The sequence below is a fragment of the Haliaeetus leucocephalus genome, unplaced genomic scaffold (genome assembly GCF_000737465.1).
Source record: "Haliaeetus leucocephalus isolate CR32 unplaced genomic scaffold, Haliaeetus_leucocephalus-4.0 Scaffold251, whole genome shotgun sequence".
NCBI classification, from domain to species: Eukaryota; Metazoa; Chordata; class Aves; order Accipitriformes; family Accipitridae; genus Haliaeetus; species Haliaeetus leucocephalus.
Window position 1 is genome coordinate 11,468,057 of NW_010972687.1, and position 27,363 is coordinate 11,495,419.

Genomic DNA, 27,363 nt, shown 5'->3' on the forward strand with positions numbered 1-27,363 from the left:
CAGAACTTTTCAATGAGGAAGGAATCCCATGACATTTAGACTCAGTCTCCAAACAGTTTCATCCAAACTCTCATATCTTCTCATACTTAAATTTTTCCTTGATACTTATCTTTTAATTTGAAATTGAACAGATATTATCACCACTTTTACAGGGCAAGTATGACTTGGATCTCTACATTTGAGTGCATTTCATACTGGGATTTAAAAAAGAACAACAACAAAAAAACAACCCCAAAAAACCCGCACTTTAGCCATTTAAACAAATTTGGTAGGAAACAAAACCCACAACTGTAAAGAAGCCAGTAACGTATCATAAAATATTAAGCAAGTGCCGAAAATCTTCTCATATAAAATGGAATGGAGAACTCCACAAGTTATATGTAAGTATTCATAAATCAACTTTTCAGATGCACAAAAATTTTAGAAAGCCAGCACACTATAAAGATCCAGAATGATTTGAAATGAATATAAATAAGCATACATATGCTCATGATCATTAGGAAGAAATTTCAGTATGCAATGTATAAGGAACCAAAAAAAGTAAAACCAGTACATTACCATGGGACCCAGCCTTAAGAGTGAATTAATATACTTATAAGCTGGCTCTGAAGCCCCAAAGAGCTATAAACAAACATCCGCTGGCTAGAAACACAGACCTTGGCCCTATGCCTATCTAATTGGGTTGTCGCTCCGCCTTTGGTACTGTTACAAAAATACATTAAGAAGGTTATGATACATTTTTCATAATTACCTGTTAAATAACATTTCTTCTAAGAAACTAGTTCACAACATATGGTTATCACAGGGTTTTTAAAGCAGCAGACTTCACAATTCACCCTTCATAACTTGAGAGTAACCACCTACTTTCTCTAGTAAACATTTGCTTTATTGACAGCAACCATGAATCCTATTGCACACTGGTATAGACACAAATTTTTGCAGACACCACCTGAACTGAGTACAAAGAAAAATGCATTTACATGTAACTTTGATAAAAAGCAAGGTGTATTCTAAATTTCAAAACAAAATGAGAATGATGCTGGTTGAAGGCATTTTAGTCAAGGGAAAAACAGTTTTGCATGAAGGATGCTATGTAAGTTTCCTACGTAAGTAATTTAAATGAATAAAATTATTAATTTTTATGCAAGACTTTATATAACTGAAGTTCTCTAAATGTGGATATATGATTTTTAAGTCAAAACTGATATTGATAGTCTTCCATATAAGATTTGCTGTCATAATTTATTAACATGACTTGGATATCTGCACTTTTTGCACATATCCCCTGTGTGTCACAGAAAGCTCCTGAGAATCATCAAACTGTGAAGAACAAAGAAAATGTCTGCAATTTCTATATATGTGAGCCTGTGGCAGAATGCCAGTCCTAAGCATTCCCTCCAGTAAGATGGCAGTCTTGTAGCTCCACTACTATAGGTTATCTCATATCTTGCAATAATTTACACTCAGATCAGCATATTTAAAGCACTAGCTGCTAAATCAGATGCCTTGAGTGGAATATTTCATAAGGTACAACTTTGGTTTGGTTTTTTTACTTTTGTTTTCCTTTTAACTTTTGAATCCCAAGTCTTTCTTAAAGGCCAAGGTGTTAATTCAGACAGGTTTCCTCCTCAAATCCAGGAATCCTGAATATAAACAACCCTAACTTTATATACAAAAGTTCTACAATCCCTTTTCAATGCCTATGCAAATTCAGACCTGATATAGATTAAAGTCAGATGGCTCTTTTTCCATCCTGTCTGTCCAGCTCTAAATTTAGAAGCACCCAACAGTATTCCTCCTGTTAACCTTTCCTGCCACAAAAAAGGCAGCTTACACCTCACAAGCCTTTCCTGAATTCATCTTCGCTTGCAGAAGGGGAAAAAAAAGAATCATTATAAGGATCCTAATCTCACCTCTTAAAACCAAAGCCAATTTTTTCCCAAACACCAACCAGTTTTCTTTGTGACACTTCCATCATCTAACAACTACCTCAGTCACTCCTTAGTCCCTAGTACCCTCTTACGGAGCCAAAACATTGTGGAACTATCACAACAGGGCTTCTTGCAGTTTCTTCCATGGCACATGAAAGAGACCACTACTGGTGGAAAGGTATGAGACAGGATAGTTACCTGTTTCCAAACAGTAAGTTAAGACAATATTAATTTTGATTCTGTGCTATGCCTCACTTCTAGTGACTTCTGTCAGGCAAACTATCAGCACTAGCAGAAGACAGGCATGGAGGCTGCATCATCCTTGACTCTCAGATAGATACACAATCAGTGGAGAAGATCCAGGAGGAGAAGACAGTGGTGGCAGCAGTGAAGTTCACCTAGTAAGTGGCTAGGAACCACAAATACAGACCTCTAGAGCAATCAAATCATGACAAACCTGTTTGTCCCAATCTTCAAATAATCCCTCATACGACAGCTCAGCTACTTAAACACCAGAAGACCATGAGTTTACACTGCACATCAGAGTAATGGTAATTATCAGTATTTAATAAAAAGCAATGTATGTTGCAATTATTATTCAATACAGAGCTGCTTTTTTAAAAAAAAAAAAAAAAAAAAAAAAGGCAAAGCTACTTCCTATGCCACTTGTATTTCTATGTTATTTCCACAATAAGCATTACAGAAGTACTTCTTTAATCCAGTCACTCTGGTAGTCTGAACACCCAACTTCCTCAAATCACTTTTCATTTTCAAATTCAACCTTCACTAAGAGAACTTATACATCATGCCTATAACATGATATGCACTTACTTTCTGGTAATGAAACATAACTGAATTCTTATACGGCATAACATAGTTCAAATTAGACAACCATAAAAGCTGCATTTTTTACCCTACTATTTAGCTCCAAACTAATAGTGGAATCATTAATTGTGATTTCCATTTATTCTACACCTTTCATAAGAAAATCCTCTGAAAAGATCAGCACCAGAGTTCTTGTTTTTTAAACAAAGAACTAAAAGTAATTTACTCAATAGAATAAAAATGTATGGATATTTTAACACTACTACTACTGAAAAAAATATCATTAATGTAGCACCACATCTCATTTGTATCAATTGCTATAGCTATGCAGTGAGTTTCCTAGTATCTAACCCCTATAATGACAAGTGACACACAGTTTTCTACCTTCTAATTAATAACCAGGCATTCCTAAAATTTGCTAGTGGTGAGATTCATGATCTTTCTTCTTTAACCTTAAATGAATAGTGATATTCAGACTGAACATTCTTAGTAAATAGTACTAAGCCTTTCAACTCAAAGAAGTATGAACACATCTAAAATTTTGAGCAACCTGCTGTTAGTTCCAATTCAACTTCTAGTAAATTAAGTAATCAGAAATAGACATTTTTCATTGCACTACTGCAGATGACTGACTCAAATCTTTTGCATATACCACATATCTGACCACTGCACGTATGTTTTTTTAATGTTAAAAGGAATTGATACTGCTGGGTTTATCTATTTTGATTAGCAATAATTACAAAAATAGTTAACTAACAGCACACCCAGTTTTATGAGCTGTAAATACAAAAGGAGGAAGTGTGTTATGTGGTAAAAAAGAGAAAGTCAGAATCTCTTCTAAAGAAGTCCTTAAGTCAGTATTCAGCTATAAATCCTATTAAAGAAAGGAGGAGTTCTTCCTGAGAAAAACCACAGTTTGAACTGTTGTATCACCTGAATGTAGATAAAGGCATGGGTGAAAGCCTTTTTCATCTTCTTCATTACCCTCCATCCCATCCCTTGATCTGAAAAGCATCACCCAGTAAATCTTTAGCTGGCTTTTTTTTTTTTTTCCTCCTTCCCCCTCTCAATGATCAGTATTAGTCATATTAGTATATTAGCCAGAAACTTCCAGCAGGTCAAGATTCAGCGCCACTGGATTCTGTGTAGCTATACAGCAAGTGATACTTGCAGTGGAAGATTTAAAGAAGCAGGTAAATAAAGCAAGTAGCATATGAAAATAAACACACCTTGTGAAGAATATCTGTAACAAGAATCACAACTTGTTGCTTCCCAATTACAAGATGATCATTCTCTGCATACAGCAGACCACAAACAAACTTGAGGAAAGATTTGAAGGAATAACCTTAGAAAGATTAGATGAGGTGACTACTGAGCTTGACTGGGAAGCTTTTCAAGCTACAGCAGGTAAGAAGAACAAGGACTTTTGTGGGAAAACTCAGAAGAAGAGCCTTCAAGGCTAAATATATGGAGCTCAGCTTTGGTCCCTTTAAGTCTATTCAGAAAGCTTAAATATTGAACTAAAAAAAAAAGCATTAAAATGTCTGGCATTCCTGCACAAACATCTCTGGCTCATATTAATGCTGGGCCAGCACTCAAGGCCAAAGTCTTGCCATTCCACACAGTACTGTGTGAAAGTAAGGACCTGTAAGCATTTGCGCCATGAGCAGGAACATCTCTTAATTATGCTTTGTTCACATAAAAGTCAGACAAGAAAACAGCAGCTGCAATTCTATTTCTCATAAGCGCCAAGTTAAGCAGCTCACAAGCAGTACTTCCCCTTATTCCCAGTGTCCCCAAAGGCTTCAAACTGACTCAGAAAAATAAATGAAAATGCTTGCAAATAGCAAAATTTCCCATCCATTGAATATATTGTCAGCACCAATGTTGCAAACTCAATTTTATTTTCTAAGGACTTGTTATTTTATAATACTTCAGAGATATTTGATCTCTTCTATTTTTAAAAGACCATACAATAGACTTGTCAGCAAATTACTTCAGAGAAATAAAGTAAAGGAAAGGAGATCCAACACTAGAATATTACCTGCCATCTGGAGGGGCTTAACAAATTATACAGATTGGTGGTATTTGAGCCCAGAGCTCAATCACTTAAAAACCATATCCATCCACATGCAGTCATTAGGTTCCAGCTGGTGACAGGAACTCCACAAAGAAATGTTAAAATATCAAAGAGAGAATATTTTGGACCTAAATTTCTTATAACCTACAAAACCCTGCTCCTTCACTATTAACATAAAGTACCGACATTGAGTTGGAATATACTGAGGGACATTGTAGACACCTATGTACCTGCACCTTTTTATCATTAAATAGCTTTTGGGGGACTGTTTTTTGTCCAAAACAGGCAGGATCTAAGAGGCATGCCATTTTTTTTACTTTTCTTTTAAATTTCTTTTGGTGTAAGACAATAAAAGAGTTGCCAGATCTGTATAAACAGAAGCACATGTATATTTCTATTTATTAAAACATACCTATGGGATCAGCACTTAAATAGGAAAGAAGTAAAAATTTTACAAGGCTAAAATTACCTAAACAGAAAGTTCAGAATTTCATTTTTGTATTACCTGTATTACTTTTACAAAGAAAAAAATTTTTACAGGTATAAAACAAATGTCCACTGACTGCATATAAAAAAACTAAATTACATACAAGATTCATACCATTTTCACTATGGCCAGGTCTCCACCTTTTCCTATGTCACTGCATGAACATACTATAACTGTGCATATATAAGCAACTCTATGCTACATTTATGTGGATTCAGTTATTTTGTTCTCCTCTAAGCTTTCAAGAGGTGCACATTCAAGCTAAATGTGGCAAAAAAATATCTTTTACTGCAGTAAACCTACAACAAAGGTGCCTTTAAAGGAAACCAGTGTAAGTGGCAGGCAAAGACAAGAGAAGGGAAAGTAAAAATTTTTAATTATTGGAAGTGTTTCTTCATATTTGTGGCGATTAGCACACATATGCATAGTTGCATTGTGTGTTATTCTATGCCATTTATAGAAGGAAGCAGATATGAAACTAACTGCTGTAAATTGTCTTAAGATGAAAATACCATAGATTCAGATATGTCTAAATACATCTGCTACATGATCATTTTATTCTTTTCAAAAGCAAATGGAAAATAATTCTTCACCATGCAATAACTATTTTTGCCATGTGTTGCGTACATGTATTCTATTTCCAGCACACATTACCACCAAGCACATGAGATCAGATTATTTTTGCCAGCAGGTTTTCTCAGCTAAGGATATAAATGGCAAAGCAAGCTCAGTTCCCTCACCAGTAAAGAAGCCAGGTGCCACAGGCACTTAGTCCACCAGGGTAAAGGCTTAGTTAGCTCATACAGTGCACTGTGACAACCTACCTCAGAGAACCGCGAAGAAAACCAGCAGCCTTTCTTCACAAATCAAGATGTCAAATACCCACAGACATGACATGAGTATTTCAAATGGAGGTGACTACTCAATTTGACTTAATATTTATGGAAGAGATCTGGATCTTAGACACCACAGTGGAAAATCAAAAGTTCACAGGTACTTAATAGAAGTTAAAAAGAATTAAGTTCCTCATCTAAGCACAAACACATTTACCAGTGGTGTCCTGGGTAGCAGAGGCCTACCCAAAGTTGTCCTTATCAATTTAGTATTAACAGGGCTAATCAATAATGTGTATCTTTCTGTTAAAGTGATCTTCATCTGGTTTTAGCCACTTCAAAACCACAGTTTTTAACCATTTTATATGGAGCAGAGACAAGTGAGCATAACTTCTGACAAAAAATGGATCCATATGCTCTCCCTGAAACTGCACCAAGAGCCCTAGCCAACATCTGAAACTAAGCTTGCAGCCTTTGAGAAGATGTAGAAGAGTCTATGACAGACGTGGAATTTACACATAATAAATATTTGATTGCTTTCTTCTAACCAGGATTTGAAGATGATGAAGAGAGTGAGAAATACATGAAGTAAAATAGCCACCTTCCATCATAATAATGTTAAAATGGGTCTAGTATCATGTTGGAGTCAACCAAATTGCTCAACACCCCAACTGACCTCTTATCATCACCAAACCATGAACAACTTGATATTACTAGAAGACAGGATTCTGTCTAATAAAGTCCTCTGTGTTTTCTGTGCAATAAATAAAATTCCATTTCAAAATATGCAACACTGTCTTGGGAATCTAAAATGTATTTATTAGAGAGATATACAATCAGCTTGGAAAGACAGATAAAGTTCCTGAATTGTCTTAATGCAGATTAGGATACTAACCCAGCTTTCAAGGGATCTTAAAAAAATAAATTAAATGTTTTCACTCTTACATACAGAGAACTTTTTCTCCATCCCAACATTTGAAATGAAAGACTTAATGCAAAGGCACATTGCTGATGCAGGCCGACAAAGAAAGACAGCCAACCAACATTTTGTAATTTATGAATATTTATCAAACTGCTAATCTAATACCTAATACTCTTAAGGTGCTGCAATTCCAGACTCCAGTAAAAAACTGCAACTGTCCACAGGTAAAGGAGTGAGAATAAGAAACCCCAGAAGTCATCTCTCAAAGTTTGCACAAACTGCCAACCATGAAGGCCTAGAATTACAGAAAGAATCTTTTTCTAAAACCTGTGTTTCTACCTGAAGAGTGCTAAAGATACTTCTGGATTAAAAATAGCTAAAGAGCACCTCCCTAAATACTGAGTTCTTAGTTAGAGTTCACCACTGCACTCTGAAAATAGAATGGGAAAAAAGAATAACCCTCTAGGGCTGCAACAACTGTTGGAACAGGCTTAAAGTGACTTCAAGCATCCCACTACCAAAGTTAAAAAGGAGTATGGTAACATTATAGTTATGTTGGTATTCATTACCATATAGGACATTTTTGAAGCTACCCCAGCTAACAGCTCAAGATTTCATTGCTGTTGTCATACAAAACTGTAGTTTTGTACTGGGTTTGACTCTGGCTGGCAGGTAAGCCTCCACACAGTTGCTTGCTCACTCCCCACCAGCAGGATGGGAAAGAGAAATGGAATGGCAAAAGCAAGGGGGGTGAAGGGGGAAACACCTCCTGGGTTGAGATAAAGGCAGTTTAATAAGTACAGGGAAAAAAAAGAAAACAAATGATGCAAAAGCAATCAACCACCACCAGCAGATGAAAGCCTCACCAGTCCTGAGCAAGGTCTGCCTTGGAAAAAAAAGTTTTACTGCTGAGTACGACATCATATGTTATGGAATATTCCCTTGCTCAATTCAAGCCAGCCTTGCCAGCTGTGTCCCCTCCCAGCCTCATACCCACCCTCAGCTGACTCATTGGCAGAGTGAGAAGCAGAGCGGGCCCTGATGCTGTGCAAGTACTGTTCAGTGACAATGACTGGTGTCTTATCAACACTGTTTTGGTCACCAATCTAAACACAGCACCATAAGGGCTGCTACAAAGAAAATTAACTCCATCCCAGCCATGCTCTGTACAAGCTTTTAAGATAAGACCACTAGTAGTCAAAGCATTTGTTAGCACATAGGTGCTAACGCCTGTTTCACCACAGGTGAAACAACTCAAATACTTCAAAACACCTACAGAGGGCTACCTACAGAAAGCTGGTACATACACAGGTATCAGAGGACCCACCTGAACTGCCTTGGGACTTCAAAGAACCTAAAGATACCAGCAAAGACTGCACAGATATTACTGTAGCTTTAGATATTAAATCAACAGTTATCTAGCTCTCATACACCTGCAGGAACCTACACAGCTTATAGCTTGCTTAAAGATGAAAAATTATGCCATATTAAGGATCTTCCTGGACAGGAGAATCTCAAGCATACCAAGACGGCTTTGCTCACTTCCATGGAAACAAAGACTGTTCAGATACAGCATCCTCTCCTCTAGTCTACCCTACCAAATCAAAGACTTCAGCAGCACTGAATCTTGCAGTCCTCAGACTTTGATACAAACACAGAGACACCACAGCTGGTCTGATGATGGTTGTGCAGGTTTCCAGTTAAGTCTTCTTTACTACAGTCAAGTTCATCTGCGCATCTCTACATTACACATGTAGGTCAATATAAAAATTTCTTACATGGTATCATGTACACCAATAGTCATCTAATTACAACCTTGAATGACAGAGGATAGAAAAGGGGAAAAAAAAAAAGGTGTGATGCATTTAAGTTAGTAGCTGTACACAAAGTTCAACAACTCCTAAGCAGTCCTAAGCAGTGACAGAAGGACTATATTCCAAAAGTCAAATCTAACGGTAACAAGCATATGAAATGCAGGAAGTCATCTACACATGTAAGCTAGAGAAAGTGGGTTTGTATAAACCTGATAGAAACACTAGAGACCACATTTTTAAAACTAAAATTAAATGCATTGCAGTTGCAGTAGATACATAATTTAGCTATCAAAGATGCATTTCCAATCCATACACGCTTGAATAAGCCAGTTACATCAGCAAAGACATCTGTGGAGCAAACCTTAGAGAAGCATATTAAAAAAAGATGACAAATACAGAGCAAAACTATTTCTGATTATTCTCTAAATACTGAAATAAAAATAGATATTAGATAGATTTAGATAGAAATTAGATAGATTAGATAGAAATTAGATAGATTTTATATCCAGAAAGGAGAGTGTCTTTATAAGGGGAACTGGGAAAACAATTGTCCGACTACCTAAGGACATCCACTGCAGAACATAGTTGTCCCAATATAAAATGTTCTGGATCCATCTGGTACCTTTTCCATTTTAATTTAGTCTATTCTGGTAAAATCCACTCCAGAAAAGACTTCAGTATCTGAAAATGCATTACAGCACTTCAAGTAAGGTCTGCATGCACATTGCACTACTCTAGGTATTCAAGTGAGGCGCCTTTCACTGCTTCATAATCATCTTGACAAGATGTCACTTTCATTTAAATTCTGGGACACACCTGAAGATACTTCTACACAGCTCCTGCTTGTGTCAAGTTTGCACACCAATTCACTACACATTTCTACTCAGAAGACTTCTGTATCATTTCTGTAACAACCCAAAAGATCTTGAGCATTGTGTCAGTTTCAAGCATCTCAAAAAAACTGCAGAAGTTCTCCAACTGTTCAGGATCCTATTTAATTTGCTTATTTAGAAGCTTTATGGATATATTTATTCTCATTAATGAAATGACATTCAGTCATTTCGTTATAAAAGTCGTAGCTCTAAAGTTAGGCTCAAACTCTCTATCTTCCATTAAAAAAAGCAAGCTGCACTTCCAAAAATTTCACTCAACTTAGTCTAAACTAGATGTAGGAAAGGAACTCATAATGGTCAAATGTATCCTTCAGATGTTTGTCACTGTAAGTTTTCTGTACAGCTACTTAAAAGAGAGGATGGCCTGGAGAACAACTCTGACTGCCATACACTGAATCCAAACAAACAAATTTCTCTTTTCACCAGTACATTTATGTTTTGTGACTGCTTCTCCAAAACATAATAACAAATTATTTTGTACCTAATATTTCAACGTAATGATTTTAGGCATTGAATTTGATCAGTTTTTCCCATGCTTTTACGATAATTTTTTTTAAGGGCTTTAGGAAAACCATTCCTGTTTTCTGTTACCCTCCTCTGGTTAAACTAAAGAACTAACCAAATGCCACTCTCTAAGAAATACATCTTCTACCTAGAATTTAATATTTTTAGGTGGTTTTCACTGAAAAAAACTATTTCCATAAAATATCACATTCATTGTGTGCATTTGTTCTAATGGATTAAAAGCCTAAAACAATCCAGTAAACTAGTTAAACAGAATAATTTTTTTATCAGCAATTAAAACTTACCACAACCTCACTATTTTCTCCAATAGCCAAAGATACACTTTAATTCTGCTTTTATACATTCCAGCACACATAAGGCAGCTGAATGACACCAAGTACCGTATAGTCCTCTGTTGCTCAAAATTAGTTCTAAAGACAGATATCCATCATATAAAATAACCCCACATTTCAAATAACTGAAGTAGGTGTTGGTTTGTAGTTCCATGGGATTGTATTACAGAGTCCAGCCTCAGGTAAGTCTTACACTAGTAAAGCACTAGCTTGATCATTCCTATTAAGTCACTGTCCACAAAAATGTTGATTCTGCTTGGCATGAGAACCAATTCGGACCAATTTGGGTTTTTTAGGTAAATCTTAAGTAAAAGCATGGATCTCAAGTCCAAGATGGTTTCAATTCTAATGGGGAAGGAGAAAGAACAATGCTTATATTATTCAGATAAATTAACATTTTACATTTCCATTTTTTAATCAGATATCACAAGCTACACAAGAAAAGGAATGGTCAGATGTTCTGTTTCATCAGCTTGAAAAGGCAAATACCAAAATTATGGCAATCAAGGAAAAACATTGCTAGAAAGATGGCTCTCTAGCTGGCTTTCATAATTTATCTTTCACTAATGGCCTGATCTTAAATTTGTTCAGCTTTGTGCTCACAAATCACAGTGAGCTACAGTCTACAGCTCATTCAAGACCAAAAATGGAAGAAAAATTGCATAGAAATATCCACAACTAGCACCCCAGCTGAATACAACCAATTACCAGAAACTTAAAAAAAAAAGTTTTATGCTGTGGTGGTATTAGCTATGAATAAAGTTGTCTCTACTTCCACTAGAGCCTATGAAAAACCTTGATACAGGAGAAAAGTACACTGTGGTTGAAAGTACTTTCAGTTCAAACAGTCTTCAATCAGCAGAAGAATGGAGTCTCTCAGACAGAAATAGAATGTTTTTATAGATTGCTCCTGGCACTAAAGGAGTAACTAAGCTAAAGTTGTCATTAAAGGACTTAAAAAGTAGAGGAGAGGGACACACAGTACTTCATAGGCAAGTGGTTACAGCACACAATGTAGGAAGAGAGAGACCTGTAAACAGATATCCTGCACAAGCCTGATGAAAAGAATCTTGCATCTCAAGTAAGGGATGGAAGAAACAGATTTAGTCTCTTCTGTCGAAGTTAATCCACTTTAGCTTCTGTACAGTCCTAATTACACAGTACTGGTCACTACTCACTCAACCTGAGACAAAAATTCCTGACTACTCTTATTTGGCCCAATTTTTACGCAAGCATCTCAGAGTTTATATGACCAGTCCATTCTCAATTTCATAGTTCCTCAAGAATAAAGGTCTTGCTTGCCTCAGTCTTATTTTGGAAAATCCATAATAACTGGATGTGGTGGGTTAACTTTGGCTGGCTGCCATGTGCCCACCAAGCCGCTCCCTCACTTCCCCTCCTCAGTAAGGTCAGGGAGAAAATACAATGAAAAGCTTGTGGGTCAAGATAAGGACAGGGAGATCACTCACTAGTTATCATCATGGGCAAACTGGATTCGACTTAGGAAAGATATACTTAATTTATTGCCAATTTATTATAGAGTTGGGTAGCGGGAAACAAAAATAAAACTAAAAACATCTATTCCCACCCTTCCTTCTTCTCAGGCTTAGCTTCACTACTAACTCTTCTACCTCTTTTCTGGCTGCTGAGCAGCGCAGAGGGGATGGGGAATGGGGGTTGCAGTAAGACCACAGCACTTCTTCCCTGCCATTCTTTCCTCCTCACACTTTTCCCCTGCTCCAGCACAGGGTCCCTCCCACAGGATAGAGTCCTTCACGAACTGCTCTAACATGGGTCCTTCCCACGGGCCACAGTTCTTCAAGAACTGCTTCAGCATGGGTCCTTTCCATGGGGTAGTCTTCAGAAACAGACTGCTACAGCGTGGGTCCCCCATGGTCCACACCTGCCAGAAAATCTGCTCCTGCATAGGCTACTATCCACAGGCCACAGCTCTTGCCAGGAACCTGCTCCTGAGAGGGCTCTTCATGGCTGCAGCTTCCTTCACGACATGTCCACCTGCTCCAGCATGGGATTCTCCACAGGCTGCAGTGTGGATATCTGCTCCAAAGTGGTCCTCCATAAGCTGCAGGGGGACAACCTGCTTCACCATGGTCTTCTCCTTGGGCTGCAAAGGAATCTCTGCTCTGGTGCTTGGAGCACCTCCTCCCCTTCCTTCTTACTGACCTTGGTGTCTGCAGGGCTGTTTCTCTCATGTTTTTTTCTCACTCCTCTCTCACAGCTGCTGCACATGGTTTTTTACCATTTCTTAAATAAGTTATCACATAAATGCCACTAGCATCGCTGACGGGCACAGCTTTGAGCAGCCATGGGTCCATCCTGAGGCTGGCTGGAGCTTGCTATCCTAGTCTCTTCTCACAAAGGCTACCCCCCTGCCACCAAAACCTTGCTATGTAAACCCAATACACTGGTTTAAAAACTCTATTCCCAGCTACAGAATAACTTTAAGAAAGCTGAGTATATGAAAAAAAAAATTTCCTATAATTTCAGGGCAGGCACTGTCATCACCAATGAGAAGACAGACAAGTAATTCTTAGCTGAAAGTTTCGTAGCTGATTAGAGCTGATTTAAAGACTGCACTGCTGTTGACAGTCCCACCCAACTTCCTACCCTATTCCTTGTGCTTGCCTCCTCAACAGGAATGGATCACTCTTTTGGAGATAAAGAAAACAAGCATGGTTATATTCTAATATTCGTATTGGAAAAGTTCCTGGTAACCTCCCATTTGTATTTTTTCTGCAGCTAAAAGATATATGTATATTTGTCTGGTTTTGCAGCATAAACCGAGCATGCAGCTACTTACTGTGCCACCATGTGCTGCATTATCTACAAGCAATTTTTATTTGCTGATTTCCCAGTACCTTGTTCTACAATTAGCCACAAGGTTAAGGTAAACCATGGGCAGAATAACATGTATCAAATAACATGCTGAACTCATCTGAACTACATTCCAATACTAGAATCATGTAAGTGATCAATTAGGAACACAGCAGCTCTGCCATACTTAAGGCCAAGAAAAACTTTCGTTTAAGATGAACGTTTCTAGCTCTCAAAACTCCGCAGTCATTCCAGTTTCTTCTGAAATTCAGTATACCTCCTCAGGGTAGAAGGCAAAGGAGTGACTGAGGTACTTCCAAAAGAAAGACATTTAAACCAGTTTTTCTTATTGGGATTTTTTCGTGAATAGACTAGGGCATCAAACCACAATCCGAACTGCACTCTTTATTGGCTCGGTTGTTCAACATGTGCTCTAAAAAATCATGACAGCTATTAGTTCTTTCAGAAGAACATCAGAAACAAAATTAGGAAGTAAAACAACCGATGTCAGAGAAATGCAAGCTGCAGACTCCAGACTCAACAAATTACTATGCACACATTCACAAGACATAGCTGTCACACTGCTGACCAACCTGCTGCATTTCACATAACTCATGTTGCTCTAGGGAAAATGCAACTGTCATTGAGCCTAGTAGTCTACAAGCAGCTAGCATCAGTTTGAATCTGAGCCTTGGTGAACATCTGGAATGAAAAAAAGAGGAAAGAACCTAGCTACAGTCTGAAGGCATTTATTTGGGGGCATGAAATGTATGTACAGCAACAAAACTATTCAGAAGACACTAAAATATTTACATATGTGATCTGAATCCTCAGAAGGGAACAGTGGAGTAATATATGAACTCTTTTCTCAGTTCCTGTGCAGAAACTGGGATCTGGAGGACCAAAATATGCTCTCAGAAAATATACCCCCTCCTTGCTTACTTAACAGAGAATGGAGGGAAAAAAAGAGACTACACCCCCAGTAATACTTCCGTACTACTCTTCCTAGTTCTACAAAAATAAGAGTAGGTCAAGCATTTGAGAGCTATTATGAAACTCCTCTCCTCCTCCACATCAAAACCTCATAAGCGAAGAAGGCTTCAAGGATCTGCTCTACCAGGCTTGTCTACTTCGTAAACTTCTGCCAGAAAAACTACACCAGCTGGAAATGGCAGCCAGGAACCATACGCCATACAGCCAATTCAGCTGTGCTGGAAACAAAATTCTGATGTAGACAAGTTATGCCAACAGGAAAAGCACTTGTGTTGGCTTTACTCACACCACAGACCCAAATGATGAATTTTTGCTGGCAGAAAGATTACTTCCGCTTTTCCAAGAGTGGGCTTTATTGGCCAAGCAACTTCTAGGTCAAAGCAGTTTGAAGAGCTCCAATACCCAAATTTTTCAAATTGTCTTGAAAGACGGTTACAACAAAAAATGTTAACTCTCCATATTGTGATATATGTCAAAGATTTCTGAAATAACATCTCCAAAGAACAAGATTTTTTCAAGTCTGTCAACTAAAAATTGCCCTAAAGCTCTCCTTCTTTGTGTGCACTCATATACAAAGCAAATAACTAATCAATCTCACAACCTCTATTTCAATTAGTGCAGTTCACTCTGGAGAAGCAATACCGAAGAGCCTGTTCTTAACAATTATATTCTAAACACAGTCACAAAAAAAAAAATCTTAAGAAGTTAGAGGTTCTTGCCCCTGAAAGCTCTCCTTCTAAGTCTTGCATGCAAAAAGAAATCCAGAAGTGGTCTGTTCCTCTAGGGAATCACAGCATTTCATTCTCCTCCCATATAAGATAGCAGAACTTTTCTGCATATCAGCAGAGGGTGGATGGATGCAGGGAAACTGACAACTCACATGTGTACTTCTAGGAAGGAAACAATCTCTGATTGGACTGGGACAGTCAGAGTGAAGCAACTGTCCCTGTTGGCCAGGCACCAGAGGAAGGAAAATAAACCAGTAACTACTCTGAGCTGTAAAACAGTAGCATGGGGTTTTATTTATGAGTATGAGCTGTAAACTCAACCAATGGACTATGGGCCAGTAAGTTACTGCCTAAGACAAACACATGAGGAATAAAGTTTTTAAAACGCATCCAAGTGCCTTCTTGACAGGACCTGAAAAGCAGGCTGGAGGAACATGACAGTCCTAAGGGAAACAACAGTACAAGGAATAGCAGGTGAAAAGGGTGAAAGAAAAGAATATAAAAGGAGTCTGTTTCTTTAATTACTGTAACTATCAACAAATCAAACTGTTTAAAAATAAAAGAATATTATCTGATCTCCAATATCCATAGTTTGTAATTGCAAAATATAACGTAATCCCCATTTCACCAAACATACAGACAAGGGGCGGGGAGGGCAGGGTGGGGAATGAAAGAAGACTTGGAATCACATGGCAGGCTTCAGCTTGCCAAGACATTTCCATATATGAAATTCTATAATAACTGGAAGTTCTATAAATATTACTTTGCCTTTTATTCAAAGCCTTAGGAAACTGAACGACAAAAGCTTTAACATGCAATATTAGGTTGTTTAACTCTTCAGGCCACAAATATTATCGAACACTATCTGAAAACCAAAAAAGTAGCTCTTGAGCAATGTACTTTATTTATACCTTCTTCCAGACCTCACATGGTTCAGATCAGAAGAAGCTGTAAGATTGTCTCCAGAATACACTGCCACTCCAAAATAAGATTTTGCAAAAACTTGCAGACAGTCCTTCCTCCCTTCCTCATAGTACCATATCTCCCAACAGTACTATGCACACATTTACACTTCCAGAAATTTTTTAAAGGTGAAAAATTCTGAAAATCTGCTCACAAAACTACACGAGTGATATCACTAATATACATGTTAAAATTCCATTAATAATGAAAAATGAAGCTGTTCAAACTCCCTATGTAAATGTAATTCAGCCCCTTGTGTGAACACAGCACAGCTCTTAATTACTTGACCACAGACTTTTTACCCATGGGCCACCTGCCTTACCCCATGCACAAACTGCGCCTTCCTCAAGGATGGAAGGCTGCCACAAAATAAAAAGACTCCTGCACAGACTCACCTGCCTTGGCTGCAGAACTGAGCAGGCACATAGTGTAAGCTTACATAGGCCAGGACTGGTCATACGTGTTCACTCCAGATATTTATTTGGGTTTAGACAGAGAAAGAAAGGGGACAAGAAGTGACTCAGAGCCAGAGCACTTCTGACTGAAGCACAAGAAGGCCTCACAGACATAATGCATCTTTAACCCCAGCCAAGCTCTTCTTTGACTTCTAGGTGTCCCTTTTCATCAGTACTAGAGCTTTAATGAGGAACTTTCTGCACCCATGGATGTATAGAGCGTAAGAAAGAAGATACAAAGAATGCAGCAGTAAAAGATTCAAAATGAATCTTTATGCAAAAATGAAAGGATACAATTGCTGGCACATCTCTATATTCTCTTATACAATTCCTTTTTTTTTTTCTTCTCCCATTTCACCATGTGAGAATTGCATAATTTGGAATCATACTCAAATGCACATCAGTCATGAACAGAGTTTAAATCTTTCAATCACCCACACTGCCATTTTGTGAAAAACAGTTGGATGTCATGTTTTGTGGACTAGCCCTTAGAAGGAAACAAGACACTTGGCTTGTGCCTTTCACAGATTTTTGTTGATAGCTAAGGAATGGCAAGATTTAAGGATCTTGGATTTCATTCCACACATAAAAGGGAATTACATTCTAGGACAAAGTTTCTCAATCTGCGGTCTGTAAAACATCATACGGTGGTCCAAAAAATCATCATAAAAAATGTATTTTTAAAAACATACATTCCCATGCATGCAAGCAAGAAAATATAACTGAAGAAATAAAAAAATAAAACAAATATTCAAAGTTTTGCCTAATTGAATTGCACTATAATGCATAAGAAAATGCAACAACAATTCACAAGATGATCCTTGCATTTTTTTAAGGAGTTAAGTGTTCTTGAAACAACACATTGTCCTTTAACATTTAAGCTTGAAAACACTTTCTTCTGTCCTACTGAATTTCCTAAGTCTCCTCCAGAAAATGCCTTGTTACATCCAGTATGTTCTTCCCTTCATCCTACTACCCTAAGCCGTTACCTGTTTTCTCCATGTCCCATTATGCTTTCTCTAGTTTCATTCTCTTTACAGAAACCCCTTAAAGTCATCTATAGAAGCAACCCATCCAGCCACTGAGACCTTTCTGCCTATTTTCATTGACAAACTCTGCCTCAAGTGTTCTGGTTCACCCTGAATTTCAGTTACTACTGTTGGAACATCCTTTATTTCACTGGTTCAGCTGCAGGAGTTTCCTTTCGTAGGACCTTCCTTTAACCTGTCACTTTTTTTTTAAATTACTGATACCTGGTCCACACCCTATCGCTACTCCCTGGTTTAAGATCCAGACACAGCTATCCAGCCACAGCTATCCAGCCCCAGTCTTTCGCATTCCTCTTTTCAGGGCTAATTTCGTTTCCTAATGTTCACACATAGCATCTTGTCTACAGTCAGCTGTGTATACATCCTCTAAGTTGCTTTTTTTTTTTAGCCAGACAAACGGGCAAAAATGTCTACGTGAATTCTTAATACCAAAACAGCTCTGCAAAGTCAGCCAACAAAGAACACTAGAGAAGTACCTGAAGTTCATAAATACAACATTAATAGCATACCTGAGATCCTCTCCCTCAAAATGAGTATTTCTGCTGTCATATTTTCTATATAACACTACCATAAAATTCATGAATGTTAAATAAAAATATTAGGTTAAAAAAAAAAAACAGTTTATAACAAATCTCAACTAATGGCCACCTTTTTATATGAAGTACATTAACACCTAACCTGAAAACCCATTTGCATGTGTTGCTCTGATGCTGCACTCTTCATCAGTTCAAAAACCACAGCTTTTAAGCTTTTTTTCCTGAATATTATTATTAGTAACTGATCTTTAAAACTTTTTATTTTAAAATAAAATACAACTTTTAAATTAAATATGCTGATTAATACACACATATTTAACCTGTTTATATGTATTACTAAATGCTGAATTGATTATTCCCTTTTTCTAAGACAATTCTTTTCACAAGTCCTGCAAGTGACAAACTGTATCTGGATGAAAACAGACTTATTAAAAACAACAAAAAAGAATTTTAAATGCCACTAAAAGTACTTACATATGTTACAGATGTAAAAATTGGAAAAACCATTTTGCATTTAAAACTGAATTAATTATGTGTGGCTAGCAAGCTTAATGACTGCATAAATGATCAGGCAAGAAAGATTTTAGAACTGATCTCCTCCTCTTACCAGGCAATTCTATTTGTATATTGGAAAGAAGAAACTGACTTACTCCTGTTATCACTTTCAAATGGATTTATATTAAATTTGAACAAATTAAGAACTGGATAGAACATCTGAAAGCAAGGAGACTATTCACTCAATATCCACAAAAGACAAGGCTGCTTCAATTGATTTTGACATGTTGACAAATTCTGTTTCCCAGTGTTTGGTAGTTGAGAGCTTTTATTTTCCTGAGCACTTTGGCAAGACATATATACTGCTTGTTATGTGGGCTGGGGTGTGTGCTTTTTGTTTTGGTGTGATTTTTTTTTTTTTTTTTTAATTTGAGAATACATTCAGCCTGCAGTAACAGTCACATTCATAATGAGTTTTAAGTATGTTTCTTCAATTAAAAGTTAATATAATGTGTTTAAAATATTGTTTTGATACAGCTTTCTATACAGCCTTTCTATATATATAGCCTCTAGCATTATTTGGTCCTCATTCTGAAGTACATGCAAGACTTCCTACGAGCTCAATTAAATAATTTTCCACCATCATGAGTAACCTATTACATATTTTGAAATACTTTATGACACAGAAAGAATAAAACCAATATTTGGTTCTTGTTAACAATGAAAGAAAATCATACAAAAATGTTTTGTTTGCTACTGAGATGAATATATACAAAATACATGTTTCCTTGGAATCTGGGCTTTTTTGGTGAAATACGATATACAGATTTCCAGCTTCTCAGGAAAATTAAGTTTGCATACCAGCACAGAATATCCCTGGGACTTCACTCCGGAATATAACAGTTCGTACTTTCTTATCAGATTTCAAAGCATCCACAGCTTTTGACATCTACAGAGAAAAGGAGGAAGGGGGATAACCAAACACTTTTTAAAGTGCTTAATTCCAATACTTCACCTTTATAGTAAAAACTGTTCTTTTCACTTACCATTTTTAAAAGATTTTTGTTAAGTGCATTCTTGGCTTGAGATCTGTTTAATCCAAGCACCACAATTCCTGTAGGGGAAGAAAAATTGTATCATCTTTACAACGTAGTAAAATATAAATTATCTATGTAAATTATTATTTTGAAATTATAGAAAAAGCATCATTGAGGACTGCAAAAAAAAAAGCTAGTGTAATCACTTAACTATTGAGGTTTTGAAAGAAAATAAATTTACTTACATTTTCCAACGTTAAACATTTCAATGTTCAACAGAAATGACATTTGTTTTAAGAACAAAAATATGGCCCTAACACCTTCCTATGGAAATAATGCTTACAAAGGCTGAATGTATAATTACGCAACTGCATGCACAAATTTCATGTTTGTGTGTGAAGTGCTGACATGCAATCAGGAAAGATACTTAATTGTAAAGCATATGTTTCCATATTTAGACAGCCTGCCTTCAGAGACTTCTTAAAGCAAGAAGGGCTACCACAGCGAAGACTAGCAACTCTGATACAGGTAAAAGGAAGTCACGAACATAGAAAGAATGCTACCAACGGGAAATCTGAATTTTTGTTTGAAAAGAAAAAAATCATATAAAAATGCTCCCCCAAGACACAAAAACTGTGCTCAATGCTTGGTACACAGCTCCAATGACACATTCAGAGCTCCCTTAGTCCAGTTAGGGATCAGCTGTCTCACTGACTGATTACATGTGCATTGGTGTGAGAGTTGCAGCAGAAACACCATTGGTTTGTCCTTATTTCGCCCCCCTTGGTTTAACAGGCATGATTATCAAATGGGAAAACTCTGGAAAGTTTATCCTGGTAATGTCTTAAGTTTACCAAGCCTATAGCAACGTTTTAGACAATTACTTCCTGAACACACTACAACTCCCAGAATTCTAAACACCAGCACACAGTCCTATTAAATCTATCCAGCCCTGGTAAGGTCTGATGACTCAGGACTTTTTTTTTTTTTTTTCTTTCTTTCCTTTTTTTTTTCATCACTTGGATAATGCAGGGCTAAGGGGAGAAAGACAAAGGACTAGGACAGGAACCAGGAATGGAAGACAAAAAGGGAGCTCTCTACCTCAAACAAAAATGCTCACAGTATTACCATCAATCTACAGGATGAAAAAAGAAATTCCAGAAACTCAGTATTTGCCTGGATATTTACTGCTTCACCACTCTGCTTCGCACCTATAATCTATACGTAATCTGGTTCTCGTAGCCTCCACAGGGTGCCTATCTTGTGATCTCAGCACATACTACTTCTTTTATCTCAGGGAAACCTGTCCTCCCAAAGGACTGACCCATCAGTGCTTGAGTCCACTCCCCTCGGACTTCCTCCTACACATATGCACACATGCACCCACACAAAAGGACATTAAAGAGAGCTCCTGCTCCTTTTGCAGCTACCAATTTAAAACCGAAGTCCTCTATTCAGCAGCTATCACTCACTCTCAAGATTCAAATAAAAATGGTTAAACCCAAGTAATAGAGCATACACGCCTCTTGCTTGCTCCCAGGGTATAATCAACTGCTATGTATAGATACCTCTTAAAAGGGGAGAGGAGCCTGGCTAACACAGATGACCTTCACTCCCTTGTTCTGTAAGCCTAAATTCCCACCTGTTCACCCCCAAGGCTGGAGGTATTCACCTAGGACCTCCTGCAAGGGTCCTTATTCAACACTTGCAAACGCATCATTTATTTATGTTTTGTTAAGCAAACGGGAGTAGCGTTGTAGCACTTTTCCTCTATTGTCTCAACTAACTCTTCAGGAGTATTACTCCAAATTCAAATATTCCACTCATTCAATGCAAGTAGATTAGGCAAAAGCAGCACCACACATTAAAGCAACAAAAAGACACTTGACCTGGCTTTGATTTTAAACTCTAAGGCACATGGCAAATCCGATGTTTGAATAAACTAGAGATGCTATCCTCCCAAACTGTTTCTCAGTTAGGAAATAGTCCTTTTCAGAAGCATGTTTTTTTCAACAGCAATGATGCTTTTTAATTACACTTGTATTTTTCTTCTCCCCCATCAGAGCCCAAAGACTGCGGCTCCACCATCAATATTAGTGCATTCAGAATGAAGTTCCAATTAACATCAAAGCACATTTAATATTTTTTTCCTACGAAGGTGTGATCCTTGAAGACAAATCATACAGGTTGATTCTTCTTAGCAGTGTCGTATCAAATCATAGATCTAGCACTTCTGCCTCCCCCTCCAGAAAAATAAGAGGTAAATAAGATGACACCCCCACAGCTGTTCTGTTTCTCTAAATAGGAAAAAAAGATGAAACAAGAACTGCAACAGGAAAAGCATAAAAGGTTTACAAGAGAAAACTATACATTGCAGTGATTTATACAGAAAGACATTCCTAGAATTCTCCTTTAAGTCAGTGTTGTTCTAATATGCCATTACTATAGTACTTGGGCATCCTTAAAACAAATTCTTAGTTTTTTTAATGCTGCAGTAACATTTGGAAAGTTTTCCCAATGTATTAATCAGTGACCAAACTACAGTCAGATTAAGTATGTGCTCAAAGTCACAAAACAAAAATTGAAAAATAGACTTCCTGACTTCCCGCTGAGAATGTAATACCTCTCCCTTCCACAGCCCACCCCAAGAATCTCCTGGCAAACACTGTTTAAGGCAAGACTTCCTTATTTTGCACATTCAACAGGATTTAAACCACTGGCCACATGGGCATATCAATTTCAGATGAGATAAATTTCCCTAACCAGGGCAAAAAGGAAAAATCAGGCTCCACGTAACACAGCAGAGCCCCACCAACCCAATTCTAAAGAAACAAAAAAGAACAAAAAAAGCAAAATATCCAGACAATACTGCTATACAGGTAACCATTTCGACAAATATTGTTAGTTATACAGAAAACCTTATTGGTTTTCTGTATTTTAAAATACCTGTTACATCATCTGCAGCATTTAATCATGGTTCATTCTTCCTAAAGCACCCACATATAGGTGTGCTTTCCAAAATCTTTTTTTTTTAAATTGTTTGAAAAATCTATTGTAAAAGAAAAAAAAAAAATTTAAAAGTCATCATCACATTCATCAACAAATATCAGTAGAAATAATAATAATAAAAAAATTCCAGTATCTGTTTGGTGTCAAAGAAGTGGCAGATGTACTAAGAAGGAAGAAGCATTCACATAATGCTAAACTCAGTATCAATTTCATAGTTTTTCCTGGGAGACATCTCCACATCATTTCAGAATACACTTCAGCAAATAATGTACATCTATTAAAAATTACATCCACAAATCAAAAACTAACTTTCACCCTATTAGCTAGGCTCTCCAAGGGACTAGGATGACTCCCAATGCTGTCTAATATAAGCAGTAAAATCCCTGTGTACTACTTGCCTAGCCAACCATCAGAGGAAAAACGTATGCAAATGCACAGTATGTTCTCTGCTTATAAGTTACCTTTGTCAAAAGGGAAAGCTGCCTGTGATATAATTCTTAATGTTTAAGAGAAAATTATATTAAGTCATATGTAATAAAAACAAAAAATGTCTTTCAGTGAGATAAAGATACGTAAATATATGAAAGATAGCTTCAAAATACCTCTAAATTCCCAGCAACATCCTCATTTCATAGCGTACATGAAATTTGGGATTTGCATATGAGTAATTCATACTGAAAGGTTCTTTTATTTTAAGAGTGACAGCAAAAAACATATGATGCTATCATTACTCAAAACTGCTGAGAGAGAAGATCATATTTCTTTCTATACTGTACAAAACAGGGTGGACCAATGTAAGTGAAGTGATTAGATCATGGTTTAACTACAGTTAATATCAGCACACAGGAAATCTTACTTTAAATAATGATTTTTATCTGTTTTATTCTGTACTTTTTTGTTTTCAAAAAATACTCCTCAGTGCTTGGTAGAAACACATTTAAATGGTTACTTACAAATAAATCCTGTCTTTACACTCATATTAGTAACTTTGAGTTAGATTCACTAAATCTGTATAAAAGTATGGAAATACATCTATTTGTATTAAGTATACACACACAAATGATCTATCCAAATGTACTTTTTCATAACAAAAAATTTAAATATCTGAATTATGCACTGAAAAATGGAGGGAGGGTCAAAGAGAGGTAAGTTATTTTTAAGCTTGTCTCACTTAACTACTCAGATAAACGAAGGTAGACAAGTTGACTTAGATATTTATTATTCTAGAATAGTTTCTTAAGCAAAACAAGAATCTATGGTGAGTGTATCATGCACAATTCTAGTGGTTTCCATTGACTGCCTTACCAGGAACTATTAAGTGCAAAATCATACAGATGTGTATGAGGTGGTACTTTTAAAAAAAACACCAAAACACTTTCCAAAATCCTGTGTACCTGCACCTTTTTTATCACTAAACACCACTTAAAAATCTTTCCTGCACTTCTTAAATTAGTAGATCTCATCTGCTCAGCACTGCTTTATTTAAAGAGAGAAAAAAAAAAAAGGGAAAGCTTTTCCGATTTATCAGCTAGCTATCAGTTTCCAACCTGTGACGAAACAACTTCAACTGAGAGCGTATTTGTTCTGCTCATTCTATGTATGTTAAAATTCTAACTGATGAGGACAAAAAGCTGTCTCACATACTCTAACTCAACTAAAACCAGCTGAAAAATTTAAGCACAAAGAGTCATTCTAGTGTAAAATCTAAATTTTACAAATATTTATATCACATTCCAGAAAGTCACACTGCAACACTTGAGTCAAGACTACAGAGATATTTCTCCTAATTCCATCTATAACTTAAAGACCAAAAGCCCTAAGTGCATTACAATTTGTAATGGGATGACTAATGTAACTTGGCTAAAAGTTCTGAAATAGTTGTAATATATTTCAGCCCTAGTGATAATCAAATACAATCTCAAATAAAGCAAAAGATATGTATTTAATTAAAAAATATTAATGCACTGACAGTCACCTAAACTCATAGAAAACTGATACTAAAAGCTTCACGAGTTGCAACATGTTGTTCAGAATACACAGGAATTTTACAATCACATTCTTCAAAAATCTCACATCTTTTGTATTCTAGTTCAGTTCAAATTTGGAAGCTGGAAAGTCTTGAGTTAAAATTGTAATAAATAGCCATTTCAAAGATAGTCTCATTTCAGTTTATGTTTAACAACTTTCCAAAAACTGTAGTATATGAATCACATGTAAGCGTTAGGAAGCAGGACAGTTTACTACTTCATCTGCAGGGAATGATTTGTGTAGAGCTGCAAGATATGTGCCTCCACGTGAGGCAGTTACTGTCAGTTTTCCTGTCTCCCCAGCACCCTCAGCTGTAAAAGCCCCTGGACAACACATCCTTCTCCAAGTAGCACAGAAAGACTAGGCATGGACAAAAGCATAATCACAGCACAAATGAGCATGTGTGCCATAAAAGGTAGCCAGAGGGACAGTATCTGTCCCTGTGTGTAGTCAAGAAGTATGTAATGGAAGAATATGATGAGGCAACAGCACTGGGGTCCCACTCAGGAAGGTCTAGAACCTGAACTGGTGGAAAAAGGAATGGTAGGTCAGGGAAGAGCAAGAAAGACCACAGGGGCTTATATGGAGTTAGCATCCTAATGCAGCAAGGGTATTACATGCTGTAAGCAGATAAAGATAGATGAACTTGACACACAAGGCGAGGAGGAGGATGTGCAGTAGCAGCATGGGGAGGAAGCACAGACATGTTTCTTTCGCAGAAACGTGGTGTGCTCTTTGTGCTGCTGAAAGAGGCATATGAAACTTATGTCTCCTTCTGGCTTACTTCTAAGACCCTTGTTCTTATGCTTTATTAGCAAATAGTATTTGTTTCTATGTCCTTCTGAAAGGCAAAGCCAAAGAAAATCCCTTCTCCTGAAGAGAATTAATGAATTAAAAATACATTGATTGAATCCTTCCTTATGATAGCGCCAGTTGATTTAACACTCCAAAAGCAATCTGCATGTTTGGGGGCATTTTTAATGATGCATTTAACGAAGATGTATATTCTGAGAAGGAAAGAAAAAACAACTCCAAAAAGAGTTTTTCAACAGAAAAAAATAAAAACAGGTGGGCTATTGGCACGCAAAACTTTAGCTATCTGTGCACCTTTTCTTCAAAAACCTCCTTCAATTCTCTGCATAATCAAACTTACATCGTCTGCATCAGAAACACCCAATAATGAACTTCAGGGAGATACACAGTACAAAACACCTTCATGACATTGCAAAAGCAATGATTCCTAGCTGACTGAACAGCTGGAACACAGTACCTACTTCTATTGCTTGTTGTCTAATAGCAGAAATAAAAATCTTGATCTTAGGTAGTACTCGAGTATCTTCTACCTCTTGTTGGAAAAGCACAAAACAAACAAAAACACTCCTTCAACATTTTACGAACTCTTCTTTCCTCCCACCTTGCCTTTTCCTCAATTTAAAATAACCTTAAAAAATTAAAATAGATGTTTAAAACTAATTCCGAGTTCCACAGCTGGCTGAGAAAACAGAATTAAAGAAGTATATCTTTAAGGAATTGGAAAGCATTGGGAACAGAACAACCACCAAGACAGAAATGGATTTCAGGATCAGATTACATCATCAACTTTACTGACCCTCACCAGTGACAGAAAAGCCTTCCCTCAAACGAAAGCAGAACCTGTTCTCCTTTGAAAAACAATCATCTTCTAAGCCTCATGCTGAAATTCAAAGTTTTAAAGTTACGTCTCTGTATAGTACAAATCTATGTACGTGCATACTCAACTCTCAGGCGTTTGCCTGGATTTCCAGCAAGTCTGAAGTAACTTGAGTTTACATGCTGAGAGATGTAAACTGAATTGTGCATCTCAACACATGGTTATCCCAAGACATGCTATCTACATAAAGAGACTCATGTGCTGCAGATGATGAGCTCCACACTATGGCCCTCTCCACAGAAGTAGGTATAACATCATGTCTCTGAAAATAAATCCTCAGGAACGGAGCTTGCACTGTTTCTCCACCATTCCTAGCCCTGCTGCACCCAAATGGGAAGGTAGTGACAAACACCAAAAGGAGGTGAAACACCTCCACGGGAAGATCACGTGGTGAGCACCAAACCAGAAGAGGAAGTACAAAGTGTCCATGTTGTGATGCACTGGCTCCAGACCGCTCTGGAGAACCGATCTTCTTTCTTTGTTTAAGCAGGTGGGTTAAAACAAGACTCTTAGCATAGCTGAATAGAACAAGGTCAGCAGCAGCTGACAGCGCTAAAAGCAAGGAGGAGGGCAAGATGGTTACTAGGAGAGCAGCATGAGACGAGCAAGAGCGCTGAAGCCACACTTTCCAGAACAGAAAACGTCGATGCAACTTCTGTGTCCTTCTCTAACCCCCGCACGCAACCATGTAACAGGTGTGGGAAGCTGCACGACTGCAGCAGTTTGCCGCTAAACTTCATTTTCTCCCGTTAAGGTGGCCAACAGATGCCACCTCAGAGAGGCGTACCTGGCACACGCAGCACGTACCCTGAGGCACTCTGAAAAAGACAGGCCAAGAGAGACCAAGCCGCCCCACCTCTGCAACTGCCATGCCGGCAGTTCCCCGCACCCTGCCACAAAGTC

At 37.4% G+C, this 27,363-nt stretch overlaps 1 protein-coding gene across 1 annotated transcript in view; it reads right to left on the reverse strand.

Annotated features, from left to right (window-relative positions):
• AUH (AU RNA binding protein/enoyl-CoA hydratase) overlaps nucleotides 1-27,363 on the reverse strand; it is a 116,925-nt gene that overhangs the window by 88,662 nt on the left and 900 nt on the right. The window contains exons 2-3 of the mRNA XM_010568748.1: nucleotides 19,743-19,810; nucleotides 19,558-19,645 (exon numbers count right to left, since the gene is read on the reverse strand). Coding sequence (XP_010567050.1) covers nucleotides 19,558-19,645; nucleotides 19,743-19,810 — 156 coding nt within the window. The remainder of the gene's footprint in view (nucleotides 1-19,557; nucleotides 19,646-19,742; nucleotides 19,811-27,363) is intronic.